The sequence below is a fragment of the Symphalangus syndactylus genome, chromosome 11 (genome assembly GCF_028878055.3).
Source record: "Symphalangus syndactylus isolate Jambi chromosome 11, NHGRI_mSymSyn1-v2.1_pri, whole genome shotgun sequence".
Classification (NCBI taxonomy): domain Eukaryota; kingdom Metazoa; phylum Chordata; class Mammalia; order Primates; family Hylobatidae; genus Symphalangus; species Symphalangus syndactylus.
In genome coordinates this window covers 26,859,770-26,881,978 of record NC_072433.2, presented here as the reverse complement: position 1 = coordinate 26,881,978, position 22,209 = coordinate 26,859,770, and the positions used below count along the sequence as shown (strand labels likewise).

The 22,209-nt window shown below is 48.4% G+C and overlaps 1 protein-coding gene across 3 annotated transcripts; it reads left to right on the top strand.

Annotated features, from left to right (window-relative positions):
• Nucleotides 1–3,867: 3,867 nt before the first annotated feature.
• PDP2 (pyruvate dehydrogenase phosphatase catalytic subunit 2) lies at nucleotides 3,868–10,598 on the top strand. Of its 3 annotated transcripts, none has more exons than XM_055298923.2 (2): nucleotides 3,868–4,047; nucleotides 7,618–10,598. In XM_055298923.2, exon 2 carries the CDS (start codon nucleotides 7,672–7,674, stop codon nucleotides 9,259–9,261), a length of 1,590 nt encoding a protein of 529 aa, XP_055154898.1. In that variant the 5' UTR covers nucleotides 3,868–4,047; nucleotides 7,618–7,671; the 3' UTR covers nucleotides 9,262–10,598. The 3 variants fall into 3 exon arrangements, with proteins under 3 accessions (XP_055154898.1, XP_055154899.1, XP_063467840.1); XM_055298924.2 differs by having other exon boundaries at nucleotides 3,887–4,071; XM_063611770.1 differs by having other exon boundaries at nucleotides 3,938–4,184.
• Nucleotides 10,599–22,209: the final 11,611 nt, after the last annotated feature.

Sequence of the window (22,209 nt, the reverse complement as noted above, 5' to 3'; positions counted from 1 at the left end):
ACCTGTAGTCCCAGCTACTTGGGAGGCTGGGGCAGAAGAATGGCATGTACCTGGGAGGCGGACCTTGCAGTGAGCCGATATCGCGCCACTGCACTCCAGCCTGGGCAACAGAGTGAGACTCCGTCAAAAAAAGAAAAAAATCAGATCTCGTGAGAACTCACTCATTATTATGAGAACAGCATGAGGGAACTGCCCTTATGATCCAATCACCTCCCACCAGATCCCTCCCTTGACAAGTGGGAATTACAATTTGAGATGAGATTTGGGTGGGGACAAAGAGCCAAACCATATCACACTCCCTGCTAAGATGGCAATGCTCTCTTGCCAATGCTATGTATTTAAACCATGTTTTAATATTTACCAGGTTGACTGACAAAAATTAATGGTTCATGTAATTAGCATTTCTTTTTCTTTTATTTATTTATTTATTTATTTTTATTTTTTTTTTTTTTGAGACGGAGTCTCGCTCTGTCACCCAGGCTGGAGTGCAGTGGCGCGATCTCGGCTCACTGCAAGCTCCGCCTCCCGGGTTCACGCCATTCTCCTGCCTCAGCCTCTCCGAGTAGCTGGGACTACAGGCGCCCGCCACCATGCCCGGCTAATTTTTTTGTATTTTTAGTAGAGACGAGGTTTCACCGTGGTCTCGATCTCCTGACCTCGTGATCCGCCCGCCTCGGCCTCCCAAAGTGCTGGGATTACAAGCGTGAGCCACCGCGCCCGTCCTTCTTTTATTTATTTATTATTATTATTAATATTATTTTGAGACAAGGTCTGGCTCTTTTGCCCAAGCTGGAGTGTAGTGGCACAATCTTGGCTCACTGCAACCTCTGCCTCCCAGGCTCATGCCATCCTCCCCTCCTCCCACCTCAGTCTCCTGAGTAGCTGGGACTACAGATGCATACCACCATGCCTAGCTAATTTTTGTTTTGTTTGTTTGTTTGTTTGTTTGAGACGGAGTCTCACTCTGTCACCCAGGCTGGAGTGCAACCTCTACCTACCAGGTTCAAGCACTTCTCCTGCCTCAGCCTCCTGTAGCTAGAATTACAGGCACGAACTACTACACCTGGCTAACTTTTTGTATTTTTAGTAGAGACGGGATTTCACTATGTTGGCCAGGCTGGTCTCAAACTCCCGACCTCAAGTGATCTGCCCACCTTGGCCTCCCAAAGTGCTGGGATTACAGGCGTGAGCCACCTCACCCAGCCTAATTTTTGTATTTTTTGTAGGGGGGTGGGTTCACCATGTTGCCCAGACTGGTCTCGAACTCCTGAGCTCAAGTGATCTACCTACCTTGGCCTCCTAAATTGTTGGGATTGCAGGCGTGAGCCACTGTGCCTGGCCATTTCTTTGGTTTTGAGTGAGGCTGAATATTTTTACATCTTTTCTCTAAAAATGCCAAGCGAACGGCTGGGCATGGTGGCTCACGCCTGTAATCCCAGCACTTTGGGAGGCCAAGGCAGGCGGATCACAAGGTCAAGAGTTTGAGACCAGCCTGGCCAACGTAGTGAAACCCCCTCTCTACTAAAAATACAGAAATTAGCCAGATATGATGGCACGTGCCTGTGGTCCCAGCTGCTTGGGAGGCTGAGCCGGGAGAATCGCTTGAACCCAGGAGGCGGAGGTTGCAGTGAGCCAAGACCACACCATTGCCCTCCCGACTGGGTGACAGAGTGAGACTCCATATCAAAACAGAAACAAAAACAAAAACAAAAAAAACCTACCAATCGAGCTATGCTTTCCCTTTCTCGAAGGAGAGAGAAGTAATCCTTTTCCTTCGTATTTGCTTATAAGACCTTGGGACAAGGAAGCCTTGAGAGATCCGGTGAGGGCCATCCTATATAGGGTGACTGAACTGGTTATAGCCTTGAAATGAAAGTTCCAGTGCGATAAAATCCTCCAGGGTGCATTTTTACTTTGGAAGTGGGTGTGTGTGGTAACTTAGAAAAACTCAGTGGTTTCAGGCTTGGTGGAATGATGTAATTTTTCTCAGGAAAGTGGCGGGGGCAGCCGTCTGTGTGTCTCAGCAGTCAGCCCAGGGCCTGACACATTGTGGGCACCCATAACACCTGCAGATTGAATAATTAAACATTGCTGTCTCTGTCTAGAAGGGTAACCCATTGTGACCCTATATGACCTGTCTGCCGGGGGGAGGGGAGAAGTGTGCTTTTGCATTCTCTTGCACTCATTTATTAGAAACACTTAGACTTATTTTTAGTTTGGGTCTCTTAATATGCAGGAAGAGAGATATTGCCAACCCTGACTTTGAACTTCTGGAAAGGGCTAAGGGTGAGTGGAACTATAAATATACAAGGGTAAGTCTGACAGGAGCAGTTTTATTGTGACCACGTCCTTGGGTCCAGGAGGCTGGCCAGGTTGCCCAGGCAAGCCAGTGTGTCTTCCTTCTGGAAAACCACATTCTCAGGGCTCCAAGTGGCTTTTTCTGGTTGTCTCCCATTTTTCTCTGTCTCCAGGGAAGGACTCCATCTGACTTACCATAGTTACAAGAGTTCTGTTAAAATAATTTATAAGGAAGCAGGTGATCACCAGAATGCCACAATGTTAGGACCAGAAGGGACGGAGGGATTATCCGGTGTCGGGGTTCTCTGTCTCGCTCAACCTACCAGCCGCCAGCCATGCTGGTAGTAGCAGACCAATATAATGGTCAGTTCAAAGCTTAATGGTTTGTGGGAAACCACTAAAGACTTTAGGGCAGGAATTTGAGGGTTTTTTTGTTTTTGTTTCTGTTTTTGTTTTTTTTTGAGATAGACTCTCACTCTGTCTCCCAGGCTGGCATGCAGTGGCATGATCTCGCCTCAGTGCAACCTCCACCTCCCTGGTTCAAATGATTCTCGTGCCTCAGCCTCCCGAGTAGCTGGGACTACAGGCCCGCACCACCACTCCCAGCTAATTTTTGTATTTTTAGTAGAGACAAGGTTTCGTGATGTTGGTCTCAAACAGGCTGGTCTCAAACTCCTGACCTGAGGTGATCCGCCCGCCTTGGCCTCCCAAAGTGCTGGGATTACAGGCAGGAGCCACCGCACTCGGTCTTGGAATTTGAGTTTCAGAAGTGTCATTCTGCCAGGCGTGATGGCTCACGTCTGTTATCCCAGCACTTTGGGGAGGCTGAAGTGGGAGGATTGCTTGAGCCCGGCAGTTTGAGACCAGCCTGGGCAACATAGAAAGACCTTGTCTCTACCCACCAACCACGAAAAAAGGTGGGAGGGGCGTCATTCTGGCTGTTCTGCTCTGTGGTTAGGACCAAGCCAAAGGTTGAGGAGGGAAAACCGTAAAATCAAGTGAGAGGCTTGGAATAGGGTGGCTGCGTCGCCGGATGGATGAGTGGAGAGAGATTTAGGAGATAGGATTTACAGGATTAGATAATTGGAAAGAGAAGGTGAGGGAGAGGAAGAAGATGCGTCCCAGGGTTTTGGCTTGGGTCTCTGGGCAGATGGTGGGGCCATTATTGGGTTAGGAGAGAAGAGAACAAGCAAGTGTGGCAGAAAGCTGAGTTTGGGGGTAGTTATGTTAGAGGCGCCTGGGGGCCTCCAGAGGCAGGTGTCCAGGTGGCTGGACACCAGGGTGTGGCGCTCAGGAGAGGGTTCTGGAGTGGTCGACACCGAAGTGGAGAGGAAGCAGTGGGGTGTTCTAACAACGGTGAGGAATTGGGGAGGCCGCTGGGTTCGGGGTATGCAGAGTGTAGCGGCCAAGTAGCTGGCGATCTCAGGCACGTGATTGCCTGGTCCCGTAGGCCCGCGCTCGAACACTTTCAGCACCCAGGCAGGGGTAAGGGGCGGTGTTGGCCCCTCCCGGGCCCCGCCTTTCTGCCCGCCTCTCATCCTCTTTAGCCATTGGGCAATACCTCTGTCCATCAAGGGCCCGCCTCCGCAATTGAGCCAACTAGGGCTGGCGGGAGGGCGCTTCCTTCTGGAGCTGGGTCCTGACTAGGGACTGCCTGGGTGAGGTGAGGACCTGGTGGCCGCAGTTGTGGCACTGTGCGCAGGCGCGGAACTGACCGGACCGAGCGGGCGGCTGTGGCCTCGCCAGCTGGTGAGAAGCGGGCGAGGGTCCGAGGTAGGGAAGGGAACGAGCGGGGGATGTAGACACCTCTTTCCCCGCCAGGCCTCGCCGGCCCCTGACCCGCCCGGCCTGCGGCACCGGCTCAGGTGACTGGGCGGAGAGCTGAGGTGAGGGGGCGGGTCCGCGGCGGAGAGGGACTAGCTGGGCCTACGACCACGGTCACCTCACTCACGTGCGCGTGCCACGTGGGCCCGCGGGCTCGCCGAGGACCCTTGGCTACCTACCGGGGCACCCCACTAGCTGCTCTGGCCCATCGAGCACCCCTTGGAGCTCTGTGTCCCGACTGCGCGCCCCTGTTTTACAGGCTGGCAAGCCGGGGCTCAGAGGCACCAAGCGGGTCACCCGGGGGCACCCAGCTGGGGTACGGCCGTGCCGGGGTTCTAGGGAGATCGGTTTTGGTGGGCTCCGGAGTCCATGCACTTAGCAATGAGGCTGTAGTCAGAGATTTGAACTTGGGACCTGTCTGTTTTCTTTAAGGATGCAAAATGGTTTGCGTCCTGGCTGCGGTGGATCTCCCTGCACCGCTGCCTGCCTTGACTGCAGGGCCGGAGCGTCAGGCACCCTCTACTCCAGGACAGACCGCCCCCGCCCCGACTTCTGCGGGGTGGGCTGGCAGGGGGTGGGGGAGTGAGGGACTGTCCTCAGTCCTGGGAACTCTTGAGATCTCGACAAATGATCTCGAGATCCCGAGGGCAGGATTCATACATGAAACCGGAGAAAATCTCATTATAATGGGTCAAGGTTTTGTTCTGTTTTTTTTTTTTTTTTAATTTAATTTTATTATATTCCAAGGAAAAGTACCACCAGAGGCTAGTGAAGGGACTAGGAAACTCGTCACCCCCTTGCGGAGGCAGATGTGAAGCTTTTGGAAATCAGTTTGGCAATGAGTCTACACCCTTGGACCTACTGACTCCTTGTTTGGGAAATAACTAGGATAAAACCTAAGTAGAGAAAAGGTTACTGCATAAGGCAGTACAGTTTGGTGGGGTTTTGTTGTTGTTGTCTTTAAAGAGACAGATCTGGCTCTGTCGCCCAGGCTGGAGTGCAGTGGTGTTGATCATAGCTCACTGCAGCCTTGAACTCCTGGGCTCAAGCGATCCTCCCACCTCAGCCTCTTGAGTAGCTGGGACTACAGGCACGTACCACCACACCCAGCTAATCTAAAAATTTTTGTGGAGATGGGGCATTTGCTGTATCACCCAGGGTGGTCTTAAACTCCCTAGCCTCAAGTGATCCTCTCGCCTTGGCCTCCCAAAATGCTGAGATTATAGGCATGAGCCACTGTGCCCAATCCAGTTTGGTATTTTATATTAATAAATAGCAAGTAGTAGAAACAACCTCTAAATCTCCAGCAGTAGAGAATAGTTAAGTAAGTTGTGATTATTTATGTCAAAATGTAGCCATCAGATGTGAAAAAATACTCTTATCAGGAAAGCTAGATTCAAAGTTGTGGTTACAACTCTACAAAAATATGTACAGAATGACCGGGCACAGTAGCTCCCACCTGTAATCTCAGCACTTTGGGAGGCCGAGGGCAGAAGATCGCTTGAGCCTAGGAGTTTGAGACCAGCCTGGAAAACACAGGGAGACCTGTCTATCAGCTGGGTCTGGTGGCACATGCCTGTAGTCCCAGCTACTTGGGAGGCTGAGGCAGGAGGATCCCTTGAGGCCAGAAAGGTAAGGCTGCAGTGAGCCACAATCTTACCATTGCACTCTAGCCTGGGGACAGAGCCAGGCTCATCTCAAAAAAAAAAAAAAAGTACAGAATGACTAGAGGGGTATATATACCTAATGATGAAAATAGTAACTACTTTTTTTTTTTTTTAGCAGAAGGGTCATATTTTATTAAATTCTCTCAAAACCTTCTAAGACTAATATTCCCATTCCACCAATAGATAACTGGAGTGTTACCTCATCTGCAGTGTGTCTGATGCTACACAAGCTAGTGTGCTATTGGGCCTCTGAAAATGTCATATTTAGTCAGTATTTGAGGACTTAGTGTGTGCTGGGTACAGGGCCAGGCACTGGAAAGCTGTTGGTGTGTAAGGCAGCCATAGTTGCTTGAGTCATGGAGTTTATAGACTAGTGGGGAAATATACATGTATGTAAAATTTAGTTTTTGAGACAGGGTCTTACTCTGTCGCCCAGGCTGGAGTGCAGTGGCAGGAGCACAGCTCATTGCAGTCTTGACCTCCAGGGCTTAAGCAATCCTCTCACCTCAGCCTTCCAAGTGAATGGGACTATAGGTGTGCGCCACCATGCCCAGCTAATTTGTAAAAAAATTGTTTGTAGAAACCAGGTCTCCTTATGTTGCCCATGCTGGTCTTGGAACTCCTAGGCTCAAGTGATCCTTCCGCCTCAGCCATTGGAGTGGCTGGGGTTACAGGTATGAGCCACTATGCCAGAAGCAGATTATTTATTTATTTATTTATTTATTTATTTATTTATTTTTGAGGCGGAGTTTCGCTCTATCACCCAGGCTGGAGTGCAGTGGCGTGATTGTGGCTCACTGCAAACTCCGCCTCCTGGGTTCACGCCATTCTCCTGCCTCAGCCTCCTGAGTAGCTGGGACTACAGGCCCCCATCACCGCACCCAGCTAATTTTTTGTATTTTTAGTAGAGACGGGGTTTCACCTTGTTAGCCAGGATGGTCTCTATCTCCTGACCTCGTGATCCGCCCACCTCGGCCTCTCAAAGTGCTGGGATTACAGACGTGAGCCACCGCGTCAGGCCTGTTTTTGTTTTTTTTGAGACAGGGTCTCACTCCCTGTCTAGTGAGAGGCCCAGGCTAGACTGCAGTGGCACAATCACTGCTTTCTGCAGCCTCAACTTACCAGGCTCAGATGATTCTCCTACCTCAGCCTCCCAAGTAGCTGTGACTATAGATGCACACCACCATGCCTGGCAATTTTTTTTTTTTTTTTTTAATTTTTTTGGAGAGACAGGGTTTCACCATGTTGCCCAGGCTAGTCTCCAACTCCTGGGCTCAAGCTATCCACCCACCTTGGCCTCCCAAAGTGCTAGGATTACAGGCATGAGCCACCACGCCCAGCCCCTGAAGCAGATATTTAAATGAACACTTATAGTCTGCTGGTGAGAGTGAGTTTAGTGTATTTTAAATAGTTTATTCTAAGTCATTTTTGTTCAGGATATTAGCAAATGTTTTCAGAAGTCAGTATTTTTAAGAAATTAAATTTGTGGCCAGGCGCTTTGGCTCACACCTGTAACCCAGCACTTTGGGAGGCTGAGGCAGGTGGATCACGAGGTCAGGCGATTGAGACCATCCTGGCTAACACGGTGAAACCCTGTCTCTACTAAAAATACAAAAAATTAGCCAGGTGTGGTGGCGGGCTTCTGTAGTCCCAGCTACTCTGGAGGCTGAGGCAGGAGAATGGCATGAACCTGGGAGGCGGAGCTTGCAGTGAGCAGAGATCGCGCCACTGCACTCCAGCCTGGGCGACAGAGCGAGACGCCATCTCAAAAAAAAAAAAAAAAAAAAGAAAGAAATTAAATTTGAAATTTCAACTTTTTAATTTTTAGGTTTAAAAATATCCTTTTTTGCTGAAGGAACACATTTGCTGATATAGTTTCAGAATGTCAAGTACTGTGTCCTACTGGATCTTAAATTCTACAAGGAACAGCATTGCCACATTGCAAGGGGGCAGACGCTTATACTCCAGGTATGTCTCAAATAGGAATAAATTAAAATGGAGGCTCTTTTCCCGAGTGCCACCCACCCTAAACAGTTCCCCATGTGGTAGCTTTACATTGTGCAAAGCCTACAGACACACATCAACAGAGGAAGATGATTTTCACTTGCAACTCAGCCCTGAGCAGATAAATGAAGTGCTTCGAGCTGGCGAGTCAACCCACAAGATTCTTGACCTTGAAAGCAGAGTCCCAAATTCAGTGTTGCGGTTTGAGAGCAACCAGCTGGCTGCCAATTCCCCAGTGGAGGACCGGCGAGGTGTAGCTTCCTGCCTGCAAACCAATGGACTGATGTTTGGCATCTTCGATGGACATGGCGGTCATGCATGTGCCCAAGCAGTGAGCGAGAGGCTCTTCTACTACGTGGCAGTGTCCCTGATGTCCCACCAGACTCTGGAGCACATGGAGGGAGCTATGGAAAGCATGAAACCCTTGCTGCCTATCCTGCATTGGCTCAAGCACCCGGGGGACAGTATCTACAAGGATGTCACATCTGTGCATCTTGACCACCTCCGTGTCTATTGGCAGGAACTGCTTGACTTGCACATGGAAATGGGACTAAGCATTGAAGAAGCGTTAATGTACTCCTTCCAGAGACTGGATTCTGACATCTCGCTGGAAATCCAGGCCCCGCTGGAAGATGAGGTGACAAGGAACCTGTCACTCCAGGTTGCTTTCTCTGGGGCAACAGCTTGCATGGCCCATGTTGATGGAATTCACTTGCACGTGGCAAATGCTGGTGACTGCCGAGCCATCCTTGGTGTCCAGGAGGACAATGGCATGTGGTCTTGTCTGCCCCTTACACGTGACCACAATGCCTGGAACCAGGCTGAGCTGTCCCGGCTAAAGAGGGAGCATCCTGAGTCAGAGGACAGGACGATCATCATGGAGGACAGGCTGCTGGGCGTCCTCATCCCCTGCAGGGCCTTTGGAGATGTTCAGCTGAAGTGGAGTAAAGAGTTGCAGCGCAGCATTCTGGAGAGGGGCTTCAATACCGAGGCCCTCAACATTTACCAGTTCACACCCCCACACTACTACACTCCACCCTACCTGACTGCTGAGCCTGAGGTTACATACCACAGGCTGAGGCCCCAGGATAAGTTCCTTGTGCTGGCCTCAGATGGCCTGTGGGACATGCTGAGCAATGAGGACGTGGTAAGGCTGGTGGTGGGGCACCTGGCTGAGGCAGATTGGCACAAGACAGACCTGGCCCAGAGACCCGCCAACTTGGGGCTCATGCAGAGCCTGCTGCTACAGAGGAAAGCCAGCGGGCTCCATGAGGCTGACCAAAATGCAGCCACGCGGCTGATCAGACATGCCATCGGGAACAATGAGTATGGGGAGATGGAGGCAGAGCGGCTGGCGGCAATGCTGACATTGCCAGAGGACTTGGCGAGGATGTACAGGGATGATATCACTGTCACTGTGGTGTATTTTAACTCAGAATCAATCGGTGCATATTACAAGGGGGGTTAAGAATCTCCCATCCTATTGTCAAGGTTAACATAAATGATCTTCTGAAACGTTTCACTTACTCCTAAACTAGCTATCCAAACCTTACTATTAGAAGTGTGGGCAGATTTAATTTGCTAAATAGACTCACAGGAGGAAAAAAACAAACCCAGCCTAGCTTTAAAAACAGTGAAACAGCAGTGATTTCATGTCCCTGTATGTTCTGATTAAGTCTTATATGCAGAGAGGACAGAGCTTAAAGTCTACAGAATTGGCTTGGGCTCGTGTAGCCCAAGTCATTTGATAAAGATGTTGTTAAACTGTGTCAGCCTGAGCCTTCAAAGGGTGAATTTAATCATGATTCTGAGAATAAAGAACTTCAGGATCTTCTTAGGTCTTGCCACAAAAATCTGCAAATTTGATAATTCTCCTGAATTCACAATCATGGACTTCTAGACTATGAAGAGATATCTTATTTGTTTATCTTTTATTTAAATTACTAAGGCCTAGGTTTACAAAGCATACTACAGGACACTTTTCTATGCAATATCCTAACTGTTTTTTTGTGATTATGCTTGTGAGAAATTTTGTAAGACTACGTTCTAGTTCTGTTTTTGTTTATTTTAAAACTGAATCCTTAAACTTGCAAACACACCTACTGTAAGCATGCTTGGAATGACTTGTTTTGGTTTTCAGCTGATAGGATCTATGCCTCTGGACCAGCTGAATTTACTGGTGCAGCTTTTTGTCTCCTCTACTGAGTCCCATTCCAGAAACTTTGAGCCATGCTAGGAGGTAACTAGTCTATGCCTTAACTCCTGACCTTTCTTGCATTAGTAAAATTTCCTCCTGGGCTGAGCCTTTGGGGGTTGATTCACACCATTTAAGCTTTCTGATTATACCTCTCAAACATTCTTCTGTTAATTCCACACAATCCTTCTACCTCTGCTATGCTGAACCCCTCATTCATCCTGCGCCTGCCAACTACAAAATAATGTCTGAAAGAATCTTTCACATGTTCCTGCTTCCTGTGGCTGCAGGAAAGGAGAAAATGTGATTGCATGTGATAGTTATGGTGATAGGTGTGTTTAGACAGGACAGGTTAATTTAGTGGATTGTGGACTTAAGATTCAGCCTCTATCTGGAGAGGTGAAAACACAAAGGCTTAAGGACAACAGTTTCTAACCAAGATTCTCTGAATCCTTTCCTGAGAGGTGGTGGGGAGGAGGGAGGAGTGAGACTTATCAGATGGGACGCTTGCCCCAAGACTGTGGGATAAACCACCATTGCTAGTCCTCAGGAATTAGACCACATTTAGTATAGGAGTTGGGGCAAAAATAAAAGTGTAATTTGTAATGGTTTCTGTGGGCTATAGACTCTTTGTATTTACTTGGAAATTCAGTTATGTGGATCCGTTTTGGAGATGAATTTCATCTCATGAGTTGCTGTGGCATTTAAACAACAGGAAATGTGTCCCTAAATGGAAACAAATATAATCCCACAAAACCAACAATTTTATCTGCCTCTACTACATCAGGCAGAATTCTTCAATTAAGTTGAACTACATTTGTTGATCCCTTTTCTCATCTTACCTCTTTATGCCACCTACTGAAAAGAAAAGCAGATAGCTAGGTTTGGTTTCCTGTTTTTTGTCTATGTCCCAGCTGACATTCAGTTAAATGTTGGGATACTTCTAATTTGGTGGTGTTTCTCTGTACATTTTTCAGTGCAACTGTTTAGTCATGTGTTTTCATCTAAGAAATTATCTTTTGAATATTTAAGCCTTGATCCTTTTATTCTGAAACCATTAATATTCCTTCTTGGCTGGGTGCGGTGGCTCATGCCTGTGATCCCAGCACTGTGGGAGGCTGAGGCAGATGGATCACCTGAGGTCGGGAATTCGAGACCAGCCTGACCAACATGGAGAAACTCCGTCTCTACTAAAAATACAAAATTAGCCGTGTGTGGTGGTGCATGCCTGTAATCCCAGCTACTCGGGAGGCTGAGGCAGGAAAATCGCTTGAACCCGGGAGGCGGAGGTTGCGGTGAGCCAAGATCGCACCATTCATTGCACTCCAGCCTGGGCAACAAGAGTGAAACTCTGTCTCAACAACAAAAAAAAAAAAAAAAAAAAAAAATCCATCTTATATCTTAGTTCTTCCTTCCTGCCTGCCTGCCTGCCTGCCTACCTTCCTGCCTTCCTTCCTTCCTCTCTCTCTCTCTCTTTCTTTCTTTCCTTCTTGACAGGGTCTCCCTGTAGCCAGGCTGGAGTGCAATGGCATGATCTTGGCTCACTGCAACCTCTGCAGCCCAGGCTCAAACAATCCTCCTGCCTCAGCCTCCCGAGTAGCTGGGACTATGCATCACCATGCCTGGCTAATTTTTTTAATTTTTTGTAGAGACAGGGTTTTGCCATGTTGTCCAGGCTGGTCTAGAACTCCTAGACTCAAGCAATCTGCTCACCTTGGCCTCCCAAAGTGCTGGGATTATAGGCATAAGCCACCACACCCAGCCTATCTCCTAGATCTTGAATCAAAGATAAAATGTAAATCACTTCCATTCTGCTAGCATGAGGGTTTGCTGCTAAAACTGAGGATTCTATCTGACGTTTACTTTTTGTTGTTTTTTGAGACAAGGTCTTGCTTTGTCACCCAGGCTGGAGTGCAGCGGCATCATTATAACTCACTGTCAAACTCCTGGACTCCAATGTTCCCTCCCCTTTTAGCCTCCCAAGTAACTGGGTCTACAGGCATGAACCATCAGGCCCAGATAATTAAAAAAAAATTTTTTTGGTAAAAACATGATCTTGCTATGTTGCTCAGGCTGGATGTCTGACATTTTCTTTGTCCTTTATTCTTTATACCAGCTAAACCCTGGAGTACCCTTGAAGCCTTTACTGGCATACAGAGTACCTGAATCTTACTTTGGAGCCTAGCATAGGTCATAAATGTATCTGATTCATTAACTTGTGAGACAGCTGAGAGAACACAGAGTCCTTACCTGTGTCTCCAGGCATATCTGGTTTTTCTCTGCCTAATAGATTTTCCTGCTTTCTGGTTAGTAATATTGAGAAAGAAGAAAGGCTTATTTATCATTTGCTTTTTTTTTTTTTTTTTTTTTTGAGACGGAGTCTCGCTCTGTCACCCGGGCTGGAGTGCAGTGGCGCAATCTCAGCTCACTGCAAGCTCTGCGTCCTGGGTTCACGCCATTCTCCTGCCTCAGCCTCCTGAGTAGCTGGGACTACAGGCACCCGCCACCGCACCCAGCTAATTTTTTGTATTTTTAGTAGAGACGGGGTTTCACCGTGGTCTCGATCTCCTGACCTCGTGATCCGCCCACCTCGGCCTCCCAAAGTGCTGGGATTACAGGCTTGAGCCACCGCGCCCGGCCTTATCATTTGCTTTTTTTCCACTGTGAATCATCAGTTCTTTCCATGAACATTTTGGGGAGCACCTCCTGATTAGACTTCTGTCTCCCTGACCACTATCCTGCTGTCATTGGACTTCTTGAAGCACATGAGCTACTGCCTCAGGAGACTGGGATTTGAGAGGAGGTTAGTAGTACTTGTCAGGTCTTTCAAAGCATTTGTTATTCCTTTTATACAGAGATTTCAGTATTGAGACTTAAAATGAACTGAAAAATGAGATTGAACATTTAATATTTTGGATGTAACTTTTGAAGAAAATATGCTTTGGTGCTTAAAATTGTATATGATTTTAGGTAAGAAACTTTGATAATATTGGCATAATTTAGATTTATTTTCTTTCTTTCTTTTTTTTGAGACAGTCTCACTCAGTCGCCCAGGCTGAAGTGCAGTGGCACAATCTCAGCTCACTGCAACGTCTGCCTCCCAGGTTAAAGTGACTCTCGTGCCTCTGCCACCGGGTAGCTGGGATTACAGGCATGCACCACCACACACCGCTAATTTTTTGTATTTTTAGTAGAGACAGAGTTTCGCCATGTTGGCCAGGCTGCGAACTCCTGAGCTCAAGTGATCCTCCCACCTCAGCTTCCCAAAGTGCTAGCATTACAGGCATGAGCCACTACGCCTCACCAGATTTTTAAAAAATATATAACTGCATCTCTGTTGATTCTGGGGCTTGGTCGAAATGGATAGATAAGATAGTATTCTAAATTTAAATTCATGGCTAGGCCCTGTGGCCCACACCCGTAATCCCAGCACTTTGGGAGTCCAAGACAGAAGACTCACTTGAGTACAGTATGAGACCAACCTGGGCAACATAGATCTTGCCTCTACAAAAAATAAAAAATAAAAAAAATTAAAAATAGCCAGGTGTGGCACATGCCTGTAGTCTCAGCTGCTTGGAAGGCTGAAATGAGAGGATCTCTTGAGCCCAGGAGGTCTAGGCCAGAGTGAGCTGTGATCGTGCCATTGCACTCCAAACTGAGTGACAGAGTCTGACTGTGTCTAAAAAAAAGTTTGAATTAAAAAAAAAAAAAAGTCAGCTATGCACGGTGGCTCATGCCTGTGATCCTAGCACTTTCGGAGGCCAAAGTGGGTGGATCACCTGAGGTCAGGAGTTTGAGACCAGCCTGACCAACATGGTAAAACCCCATCTCTACTAAAAATGAGAAATTAGCCTGGAATGGTGGCGCATGCCTGTAATCCCTGCTACTTGTGAGGCTGAGGCAGGAGAATCCCTTGAACCCGGGAGGCAGAGGTTGCAGTGAGCCGAGATTGTGCCATTGCACTCCAGCCTGGGCAACATGAGCGAAACTCCATCTCAAAAAAACAAAAACAAAAAACAAAGTCAAATTAGCTTGATAGATCAGGTTACTTAGATTCAACTTTCTGAGATGTTATTTGTTAACATTAAGGCTAATTTATTATAATGAAAATGTAAACTTTGAGGTATATTAATATATGAACATCTTTTTCCCAGAAGTACCTTTGGCCTAAAAGGTCTTTAGTATTCAGCACACTGGGTAAAGTTCAGTTTAGACACAATCAAATTGGCGTCTTTTAAACATAAGTGAAATATAGAGAGCTTGAACTTGAGCTACTTAAAGAAGATACAGTATAATTAATTATACAGAACAAAATAAAAATGTGTTTAGAGTGACTCTGGCCTGACTCTTGTTCATCAGCCCCTAGTGGCCTATCTCCAGCCTTTGGGAGGTCTTAACTTCCCAGGTTAAACTAGAATATTCTGGAACTGAGCTGTCCAAATTCCATCTTAAAGTGGATCATTTGACTCTGAAACATGACTCTTGTGGCAGAAAAAGCCCTGGTGTTTCCTCGGAGCTGGGGATAAAGGCCAGTGAGCCAGCCTGTGATGAGAGCTGCCCCTGGCACCATCTGAGTGGAAAGCTCACTGGGACAGCCATGCAGCTCTCCGAGCCGACTGAAGCCCTGTTCCTTACCCCTCAGGCACCTGATGCTTAACTTGCCTCCTGGGAAATAATGATCTAGCATTTACTTGGAACAATGATTAATCATGTTCTTTAATAATTACTGATATTTGTATTTTAAGCTGTATACCAATGTTCGTATTTGACATTGATTTTCTAACCATTAGAGATATTTAATTAAAACTTGTAAATGAAAGAAACAAAATGAAATTTGGTTTCTTTTGGTTTGAATCCTGATTTTTTTTTTCAGTCCTTAGGGTACTAGATTAGGCCAACCTTTGTTTCACCACATTTCTCTGACCGTGGAAGATTTTAGGCTGTTCAAGAGTCCACCCAAAAGAGAAGTATGCTGCTCTGCAAAGTTTTGGTGGCTGTTGCTCAGGAAATCCTCATTTAGTGTTGACCATGTGTGTGGAGACCTGAAAAGAAATGAAGGCTTTTGTTGTGAGGGTCTCCACACACTCAGGGCCAAAGCCTGCCAGAATTTCATACTATTTAATTTGAGACATTAAAACCAACTTGGCACATTACCCGCCCCCCTGCGGAAGAGAGAAGTGGGCAGAAGTGGAAGGGTGCGGTGGCTCATGCCATCATGCCCAGCCAACCCTCCTTTTCAGCAAGATCAAATTGATGCCCAGAGGTTGAAAAACACCCACAACACAGCGGTAGGGCCAGGATTTGAACCAAGTCCAAAGTCCCAATACTGGGCTTTCAGGAAGGGATAATTATGTACAGTTTTTTGCACAATTTTGGCCTGGAATGGGTGGGGCTGGGAGGAGAGGTTGGTGGTACTGAAAGGAAGCTAGAAGGCTTTTTGGGGGTTATTGCTGATAATAGCATAGTTCTATGGGCAGAGTGTGGTGGCTCACACCAGTAATCCCAGCACTTTGGGAGGCCAAGGTGGGAGGATTGCTTAAGCCCAGGAGTTCGAGACCAGCCTGGGCAACATAGTGAGACCCCCCCATCTCTACAAAAATAAAAATAAAAATTAGCCAGGCAAGGTGGTGTGTTCCTGTAGTCCCAGCTACTTGGGGGGCTGAGATGGGAGGGTTGCTTGAGCCCAGGAGGTGGAGTCTTCAGTGAGCCATGATTGTACCTCTCCACTTCAGCCTGTGCAGCCAAGCGAGACCTTGTCTCAAAAATAATAAGGCTGGGTGCTGTGGCTTATGCCTGTAATCCCAGCACTTTGAGAGGCCAAGATGAGCAGATCACCTGAGGTCAGAAGTTCGAGAGCAGCCTGGATAACATGGTGAAACCCTGTCTCTGCTAAAAATATAAAAATTAAATGGGTGTGGTGGCACACACCTGTAATTCCAGCTACTTGGGAGGCTGAGGCAGGAGAATTGCTTGAACCTGGGAGGCAGAGGTTGTAGTGAGCCGAGATGATGCCACAGCACTCCAGCCTGGGAAACAGAGCGAGACTCAGTCTCAAAAATAATAATAATAATAATAATAATAATAATAAAATAGCTCTGTGGACTCTGATAATGCTTTGGCTCTTATGAGTAAAGCTACATAACTTATAAACATGCCAATGTCCCATCGTTTTAGAACATGATAAAGGGAACACAGGGATAATTAATTTCTTTTTTTTTTTTTTGAGACGGAGTTTCACTCTTGTTGCCCAGGCTGGAGTGCAATGGTGTGATCTCAGCTCACCACAACCTCCATCTCTCAGGTTCAAGCGATTCTCCTGCCTCAGCCTCGTGAGTAGCTAGGATTACAGGTATGCGCCACCACACCTGGCTAATTTTTAGTGGAGATGGGGTTTCTCCATGTTGGTCAGGCTGGTCTCAAACTCCTGACCTCAGGTGATCTGCCACCTCAGCCTCCCAAAGTGCTGGGATTACAGGCTTGAGCCACTGCATCTGGCCAGAATTAAAATTTTTTAATTGAGCTGTTTGAGCTCTTTAAATAGAGCGGGGGAGGAATTAAACTTATAGACTTATTTTTTGCCTTTCATCTCTATAGGTTTGTTTGTTTATTTGTTTGTTTGTTTGTTTGTTTGTTTGTTTTTTGAGATAGGATCTGGCTCTGTCACCCAGGCTGGAGTGCAATGGCATGATATCTTCTTACTACAACCTCTGCCTCCTGGGCTCAAACCATCCTCCCACCTCAGCCTCCAGAATAGCTGAAACTACAAGCATGTGCCACCATGCCCAGCTAATTTTTTTTGTATTTTGTAGAGATGGGTTTTGCCATGTCATCCAGGCTGGTCTCAAACTCTTGGCCTCAAGTGACCCTCTTGCCTCAGCCTCCCAAAGTGCTAGGATTCCAGGTGTGAGCCTCCATGCCTGGCCCATCTCTAGAGTTTCTGTTTCCATTTTACTTGATGCTACTAAATGCCCTTAAATGGTCCCCAGCTTAGTGATCCTCTGAATTGTTGGTGGCCAGTGCTCCAACCAGCTCTCTGGGATGGATGAACCTTTACTGACGTCTGTGGGTCCAAATGTCTTTGCTCCATTGGCCCCTGACTTTCTCTACCAGCAAGCAGCCTTGATCTGGGAAATCACCTAGCTGGGAGGAGCAAGGCAGGAAGTGGGAGGGAGGGTGGAGTGGGGGAGCAGGGCTGCGGAGGCCTGGGCTCCAGTTCTGGTATATATATATATATATATATATATATTTTTTTTTTTTTAAGCAGGGTCTTGCTCTATTGCCCAGGCTGGAGTGCAGTGGTGCAGTCATGGCTCTCTACAACCTTGAACTACTGGCCTCAAGTGATCCTCCTGCCTCAGGCTCTCGAAGTCTCGAAGTGCTGGGATTACAGATGTGAGCCACCGTGTCCAGCCCCAGTTCTTTTTTTTTTTTTGCATTTTTTCTTTTTTTGAGACGGAGTCTCACTCTGCTCACTCTGTCACCCAGGCTGGAGTGTAGTGACGTGATCTTGGCTCACTGCAACTTCCACCTCCTGGGTTCAAGTGATTCTCGTGCCTCAGCCTCCCGAGTGGCTGGGACTACAGGCATGTGCCACCAGACCTGGCTAATTTTTGTATTTTAGTAGAGATGGGGTTTCACTATGTTGGCCAGGCTGGTCTCGAACTCCTGACCTCAGGTGATCCACCTGCCCCGGCTTCCCAAAGCAGCCCCATTAACCTAGCCCCTGGAAAAGTGGTCTGTAGAGGGAGTCCCCAAAGCCTACTCTGTCTCAGATCTCAACTCCTCCTGCCTTTCTGGGATTCTGGGAAGCCCTCCCATGCCTCACCCCATTTTTCCTGCAACAGATGAACAGAAGGAATGTCTGCCATGAGCCACTGCTCTGTCCACCCTGCACAAGCTTGTGGCCCCGTACGGTGGGTCTGGGATGGGGCTGCAGGACCACTGTGGAGGCAGCGGGACTAGCCAATGTGGCTAGGTGGGAGGAGCCCTGCAGGTGACCTCCTGGAATGGGAAAATAAGCAAGGTCATGTGGTGGCCTCAGGAAGGGCTGGGGGCATGGCTGGCTCTTCATCAGCATAGAGGTAGAGAGGGGGCAAAGCAGAAAGTCCTGCCTCAATCCCCCACTTTCCCTGCATGTTGATACCAGGGCTTTTGGGTATTTGTCCTTGTTTCCTCGTTTGCCTCCTCCTCATCCCCATCCCTGTGGCTGCAGTCCTGGTCCCCTGACCTGCCCTGGGGGTGCACACGCTGCCTGTGGAATGAGTGAGGAAGGATGGGAGGACTGATGGAGCGGCGGATAGACAATTAAGGGAGGAGCAGGTGAGAGAGAAAGGGGCAAACAGTGAGTGGCTGCATGGCTGTGAAAAGCAAGGAAAGTTGGTGAGGAGTGTCCAGTACCAGAGGGCCCTTGGGTGTGGGTGGATGGCAATGAACAATTCGCCAAAAAAAGAACACTACATAGCCAGGTGTAGTAGTGCATGCCTGTGGGCGTGCTACTACTTGGGAGGCTGAAGTGTGAGGATCGCTTGAGCCCGGGAGGTCAAGGCTGCAATGAGAGATGATCGCACCACTGCACTGCAGCTTGGGTGACAGAATGAGTTCCTGTCTCCAAAACAAAACAAGACAAACAAACAAAAACAGAAAAAGGGGAACACTACAGAAAGGTGAGGGCCATTCTGTGTTCTCACTCAGGGCCTTGGACACAGGATGATCCCGGATGGGAGGCGGAGATGAGGACATTACTGTATGAGTGGAGAGTTGGCTGAGCTGCTAGAATCCCTTCCTCTGAAACGAAGCAGTGCAGGGATGGGGAGGGGAAGGTTGTCAACCAGCCAGCATGCTCCTGGGCCTCTGGGAGGGGAGAGTGTCCACGGCTCACTTGGGGTCCCAGGGACCTTGCCAGCCCTGTACTGGGCTTTGGCATGAAGGGGTGGAGAAGCTCTTCCAAGTTCTGACTGGTGTCTTGGTTACTAAATCCTGAGGGCGGCATGATGAGAACACCAGTGGGGAGCCTTTGCCTATGGGGTTCTGTGAGTGAGGCAGCATGAAGCAGAAGTTGCCTCTAGATGTCGCCATCTGACCACGCTGGCCTCAGCTGAGTGAAATTGGAGGAAAGTGTTCATGAGATGCGGCCTGAGGCCTGTCCCCAGCCCAAGCTGGGCTTCCCGGTGACTGCAGCCTAGAGCACCTTCGGGAAGCCTCCTGGGACTCGGGATGTCTTTGGGGCTGGGAACAAGTGTGGGTGGAGGAAGGGCTGGGTCCTGTGGTCACCCAGCCCTGTCTTTAGGGAAGGAACTGCTGGGGTCCCAGGAGGAGCCGGAGCCAGGCAGTGGGCTCCAGATGGTGGGGGAGTGGCTGCCACCTTGACCATCTTCCCCCGCATGGCTGTTCCCCTCTGTGGACCGCCCCATGCCTCTGACCCCCATCCTCCCTACCCCATTCCCTACAGCCAGTCCCCACAGCCACTCTTCCAGCAGCCCAGGGGGGCCATTCCCATCTGTCCTCCCCTGTCCCAGTTCCAATAATGGACCACACCACCTTTATCTTCCACTGCCTCAGATGACGGCTGTCCATCTAGTCACCACTCACCACACCGTAGTCATCCTGACCATGTCACTCCTTTGCAATGAACCATGGCTCCCCCACACCCTAAGGAGGAAAGCTCAGACTCCGTCTCCCCAGGGTGGCCTCTCCAGCCTCCTCCATCTGCTCCCAGCAGGGTGGGCATGGCCATCACATGTTCCTAGAACATGCCAGGTTGGCCGGGCGCAGTGGCTCACGCTTGTAATCCCAGCACTTTGGGAGGCCGAGGTGGGCGGATCATGAGGTCAGCAGATCGAGACCACGGTGAAACCCCGTCTCTACTAAAAATACAAAAAAATAAAAATTAGCCAGGTGTGGTGGCGGGCACCTGTAGTCCCAGCTACTCGGAGAGGCTGAGGCAGGAGAATGGCGTGAACCCGGGAGGCGGAGCTTGCAGTGAGCCGAGATTGTGCCACTGCACTCCAGCCTGGGCAACAGAGCGAGACTCTGTCTCAAAAAAAAAAAAAAAAAAGAACATGCCAGGCCTTTGGCCTTGCTGTTCCCTCCGCTGGAACACCTACCACTGTGCCATCCACCTCCACCTGGGCTTGTTCCTTCGACTCAGCATGACTCTACTGAAGCATCCCCTGCCCTGGGAAGACTTCCTGGCTTTCCAGGCAGTACCAGCTCCTGTCTCCAGTTCCCATGGCAGTGGGACTTCCATCACATCTCCTCAGATAGCTCCCCCATGTCTGTCAGTCTGTCTGCCCTCTTGGCAGCACAAGGGACCTCCTCTGACTCTCCTCTGAGTCCCCAGGGATCAGCCCAGTGCCTGGTGTGAAGGAGGCACTTGCACATGCATTTAAAATGTTAGGGAGGAAAAGAGTGGGAAAAGAGAAAGAGGTCCTTGTCTTTCCTCACAAGCAGAAGAAGTCACCTCTTCCAAGCATTGGGCCTGTGCCCTGGTTATCCCGGGGATGGAGCCCAGAACCCTCCACCTTTTGCTTCTTGCTATGGGCTTTTTGTTTTGAGACAGAGTCTCACTCTGTTGCCCAGGCTGGAGTGCAGAGGCACGATCATGGCTCACCGCAGCCTCAACAATGTCCGGCTCTGAGCCCAAGCTAAGCCATCATATCCCTTGTGACCTGCACGTATACATCCAGATCACCTGAAGCAACTGAAGATCTACAAAAGAAGTGAAAATAGCCTTAACTGATGACATTCCACCATTGTGATTTGTTTCTGCCCCACCGTAACTGATCAATGTACTTTGTAACCTGCCCCACCCTTAAGAAGTTTCTTTGTAATTCTCCCCACCTTTGAGAATGTACTTTGTGAGATCCATCCCCTGCCCGCCATTGCTCCTAACTCCACCACCTATCCCAAAACCTATAAGAACTAATGATTAGGCCGGGCGCGGTGGCTCATGCTTGTAATCCCAGCTCTTTGGGAGGCCGACGTGGGCGGATCACGAGGTCAGGAGATCGAGACCACGGTGAAACCCCGTCTCTATTAAAATACAAAAAAAAAAAAAAAAAAGAACTAATGATTAATCCACCACCCTTTCTTTGCTGACTCTCTTTTCGGACTCAGCCCACCTGCACCCAGGTGAAATAAACAGCCTTGTTGCTCACACAAAGCCTGTTTGGTGGCCTCTTCACACAGACATGTGAGACAGACTTCCCCTGGCTGAGGTGATCCTCCCACTTCAGCCTTCCGAGTAGCTGGGGCTACAGGTGTGCACCATCACCTGGCTAATTTTTGTATTTTTTGTAGAGATGAGGTTTCGCCATGTTGCCCCAGCTGGCCCTGTTATGGTTTTAAGGATAACCACAAATTCCTTGACACTCTTTCCATCGAGGAGTGGGGTCTAATTCCTCTCCTCTTGAATCTGGGCTGGCCTTAAAGGCTTGCTTATAACTGTCTCACGCGCATCCATGTGAAGAGAGTCCACCAAACAGGCTTTGTGTGAGCAACAAGGCTGTTTATTTATTTTGGACTCAAGGTGGGCTGAGTCCGAAAAAGGAGACAGCAAGGGTGGTGGGATTATCATTAGTTCTTATAGGTTTTGCGATAGGCGGTGGAGTTAGGAGCAATGTTTGGCGGGCAGGGGGTGAATCTCACAAAGTACATTCTCAAGGGTGGGGAGAATTACAAAGAACCTTCTTAAGGGTGGGGGAGATTACAAAGTACATTGATCAGTTAGGGTGGGGCAGAAACAAATCACAATGGTAGAATGTCATCAGTTAAGGCTATTTTCACTTCTATTGTGGATCTTCAGTTGCTTCAGGCCATCTGGATGTGTAAGTGCAGGTCACAAGGGACATGATGGCTTAGCTTGAGCTCAGAGGCCTGACAATAACTAATAGAATATAGTAAGTCTTTATATAATGTCCTCACTTAATGTAGTTCTTGGAAATTGCAGCTTTAAGCAAAATGACGTACAAGGAAACCAATTTTGTCATAGGCTAATTGACATAAACAAGAGTTAAGTTCCTACAGCATATTTCTGGTGATAGAAATATCATCAAACTTCTAAATAAAGACCCAAATGCTTCTCATATTAAACACTGAAACACACGTAAGAAAGACTAACAGAAACAAGGCCAGGCGTGGTGGCTCACGCCTGTAATCCCAGCACTTTGGGAGGCTGGGGAAGGCAGATCAACTGAGGTCAGGGATTTGAGACCAGCCTGGCCA

Coding starts and splice junctions, on each gene's coding strand:
- PDP2 (XM_055298923.2), top strand. CDS start 7,672: ATGTCAAGTACTGTGTCCTACTGGATCTTAAATTCTACAAGGAACAGC.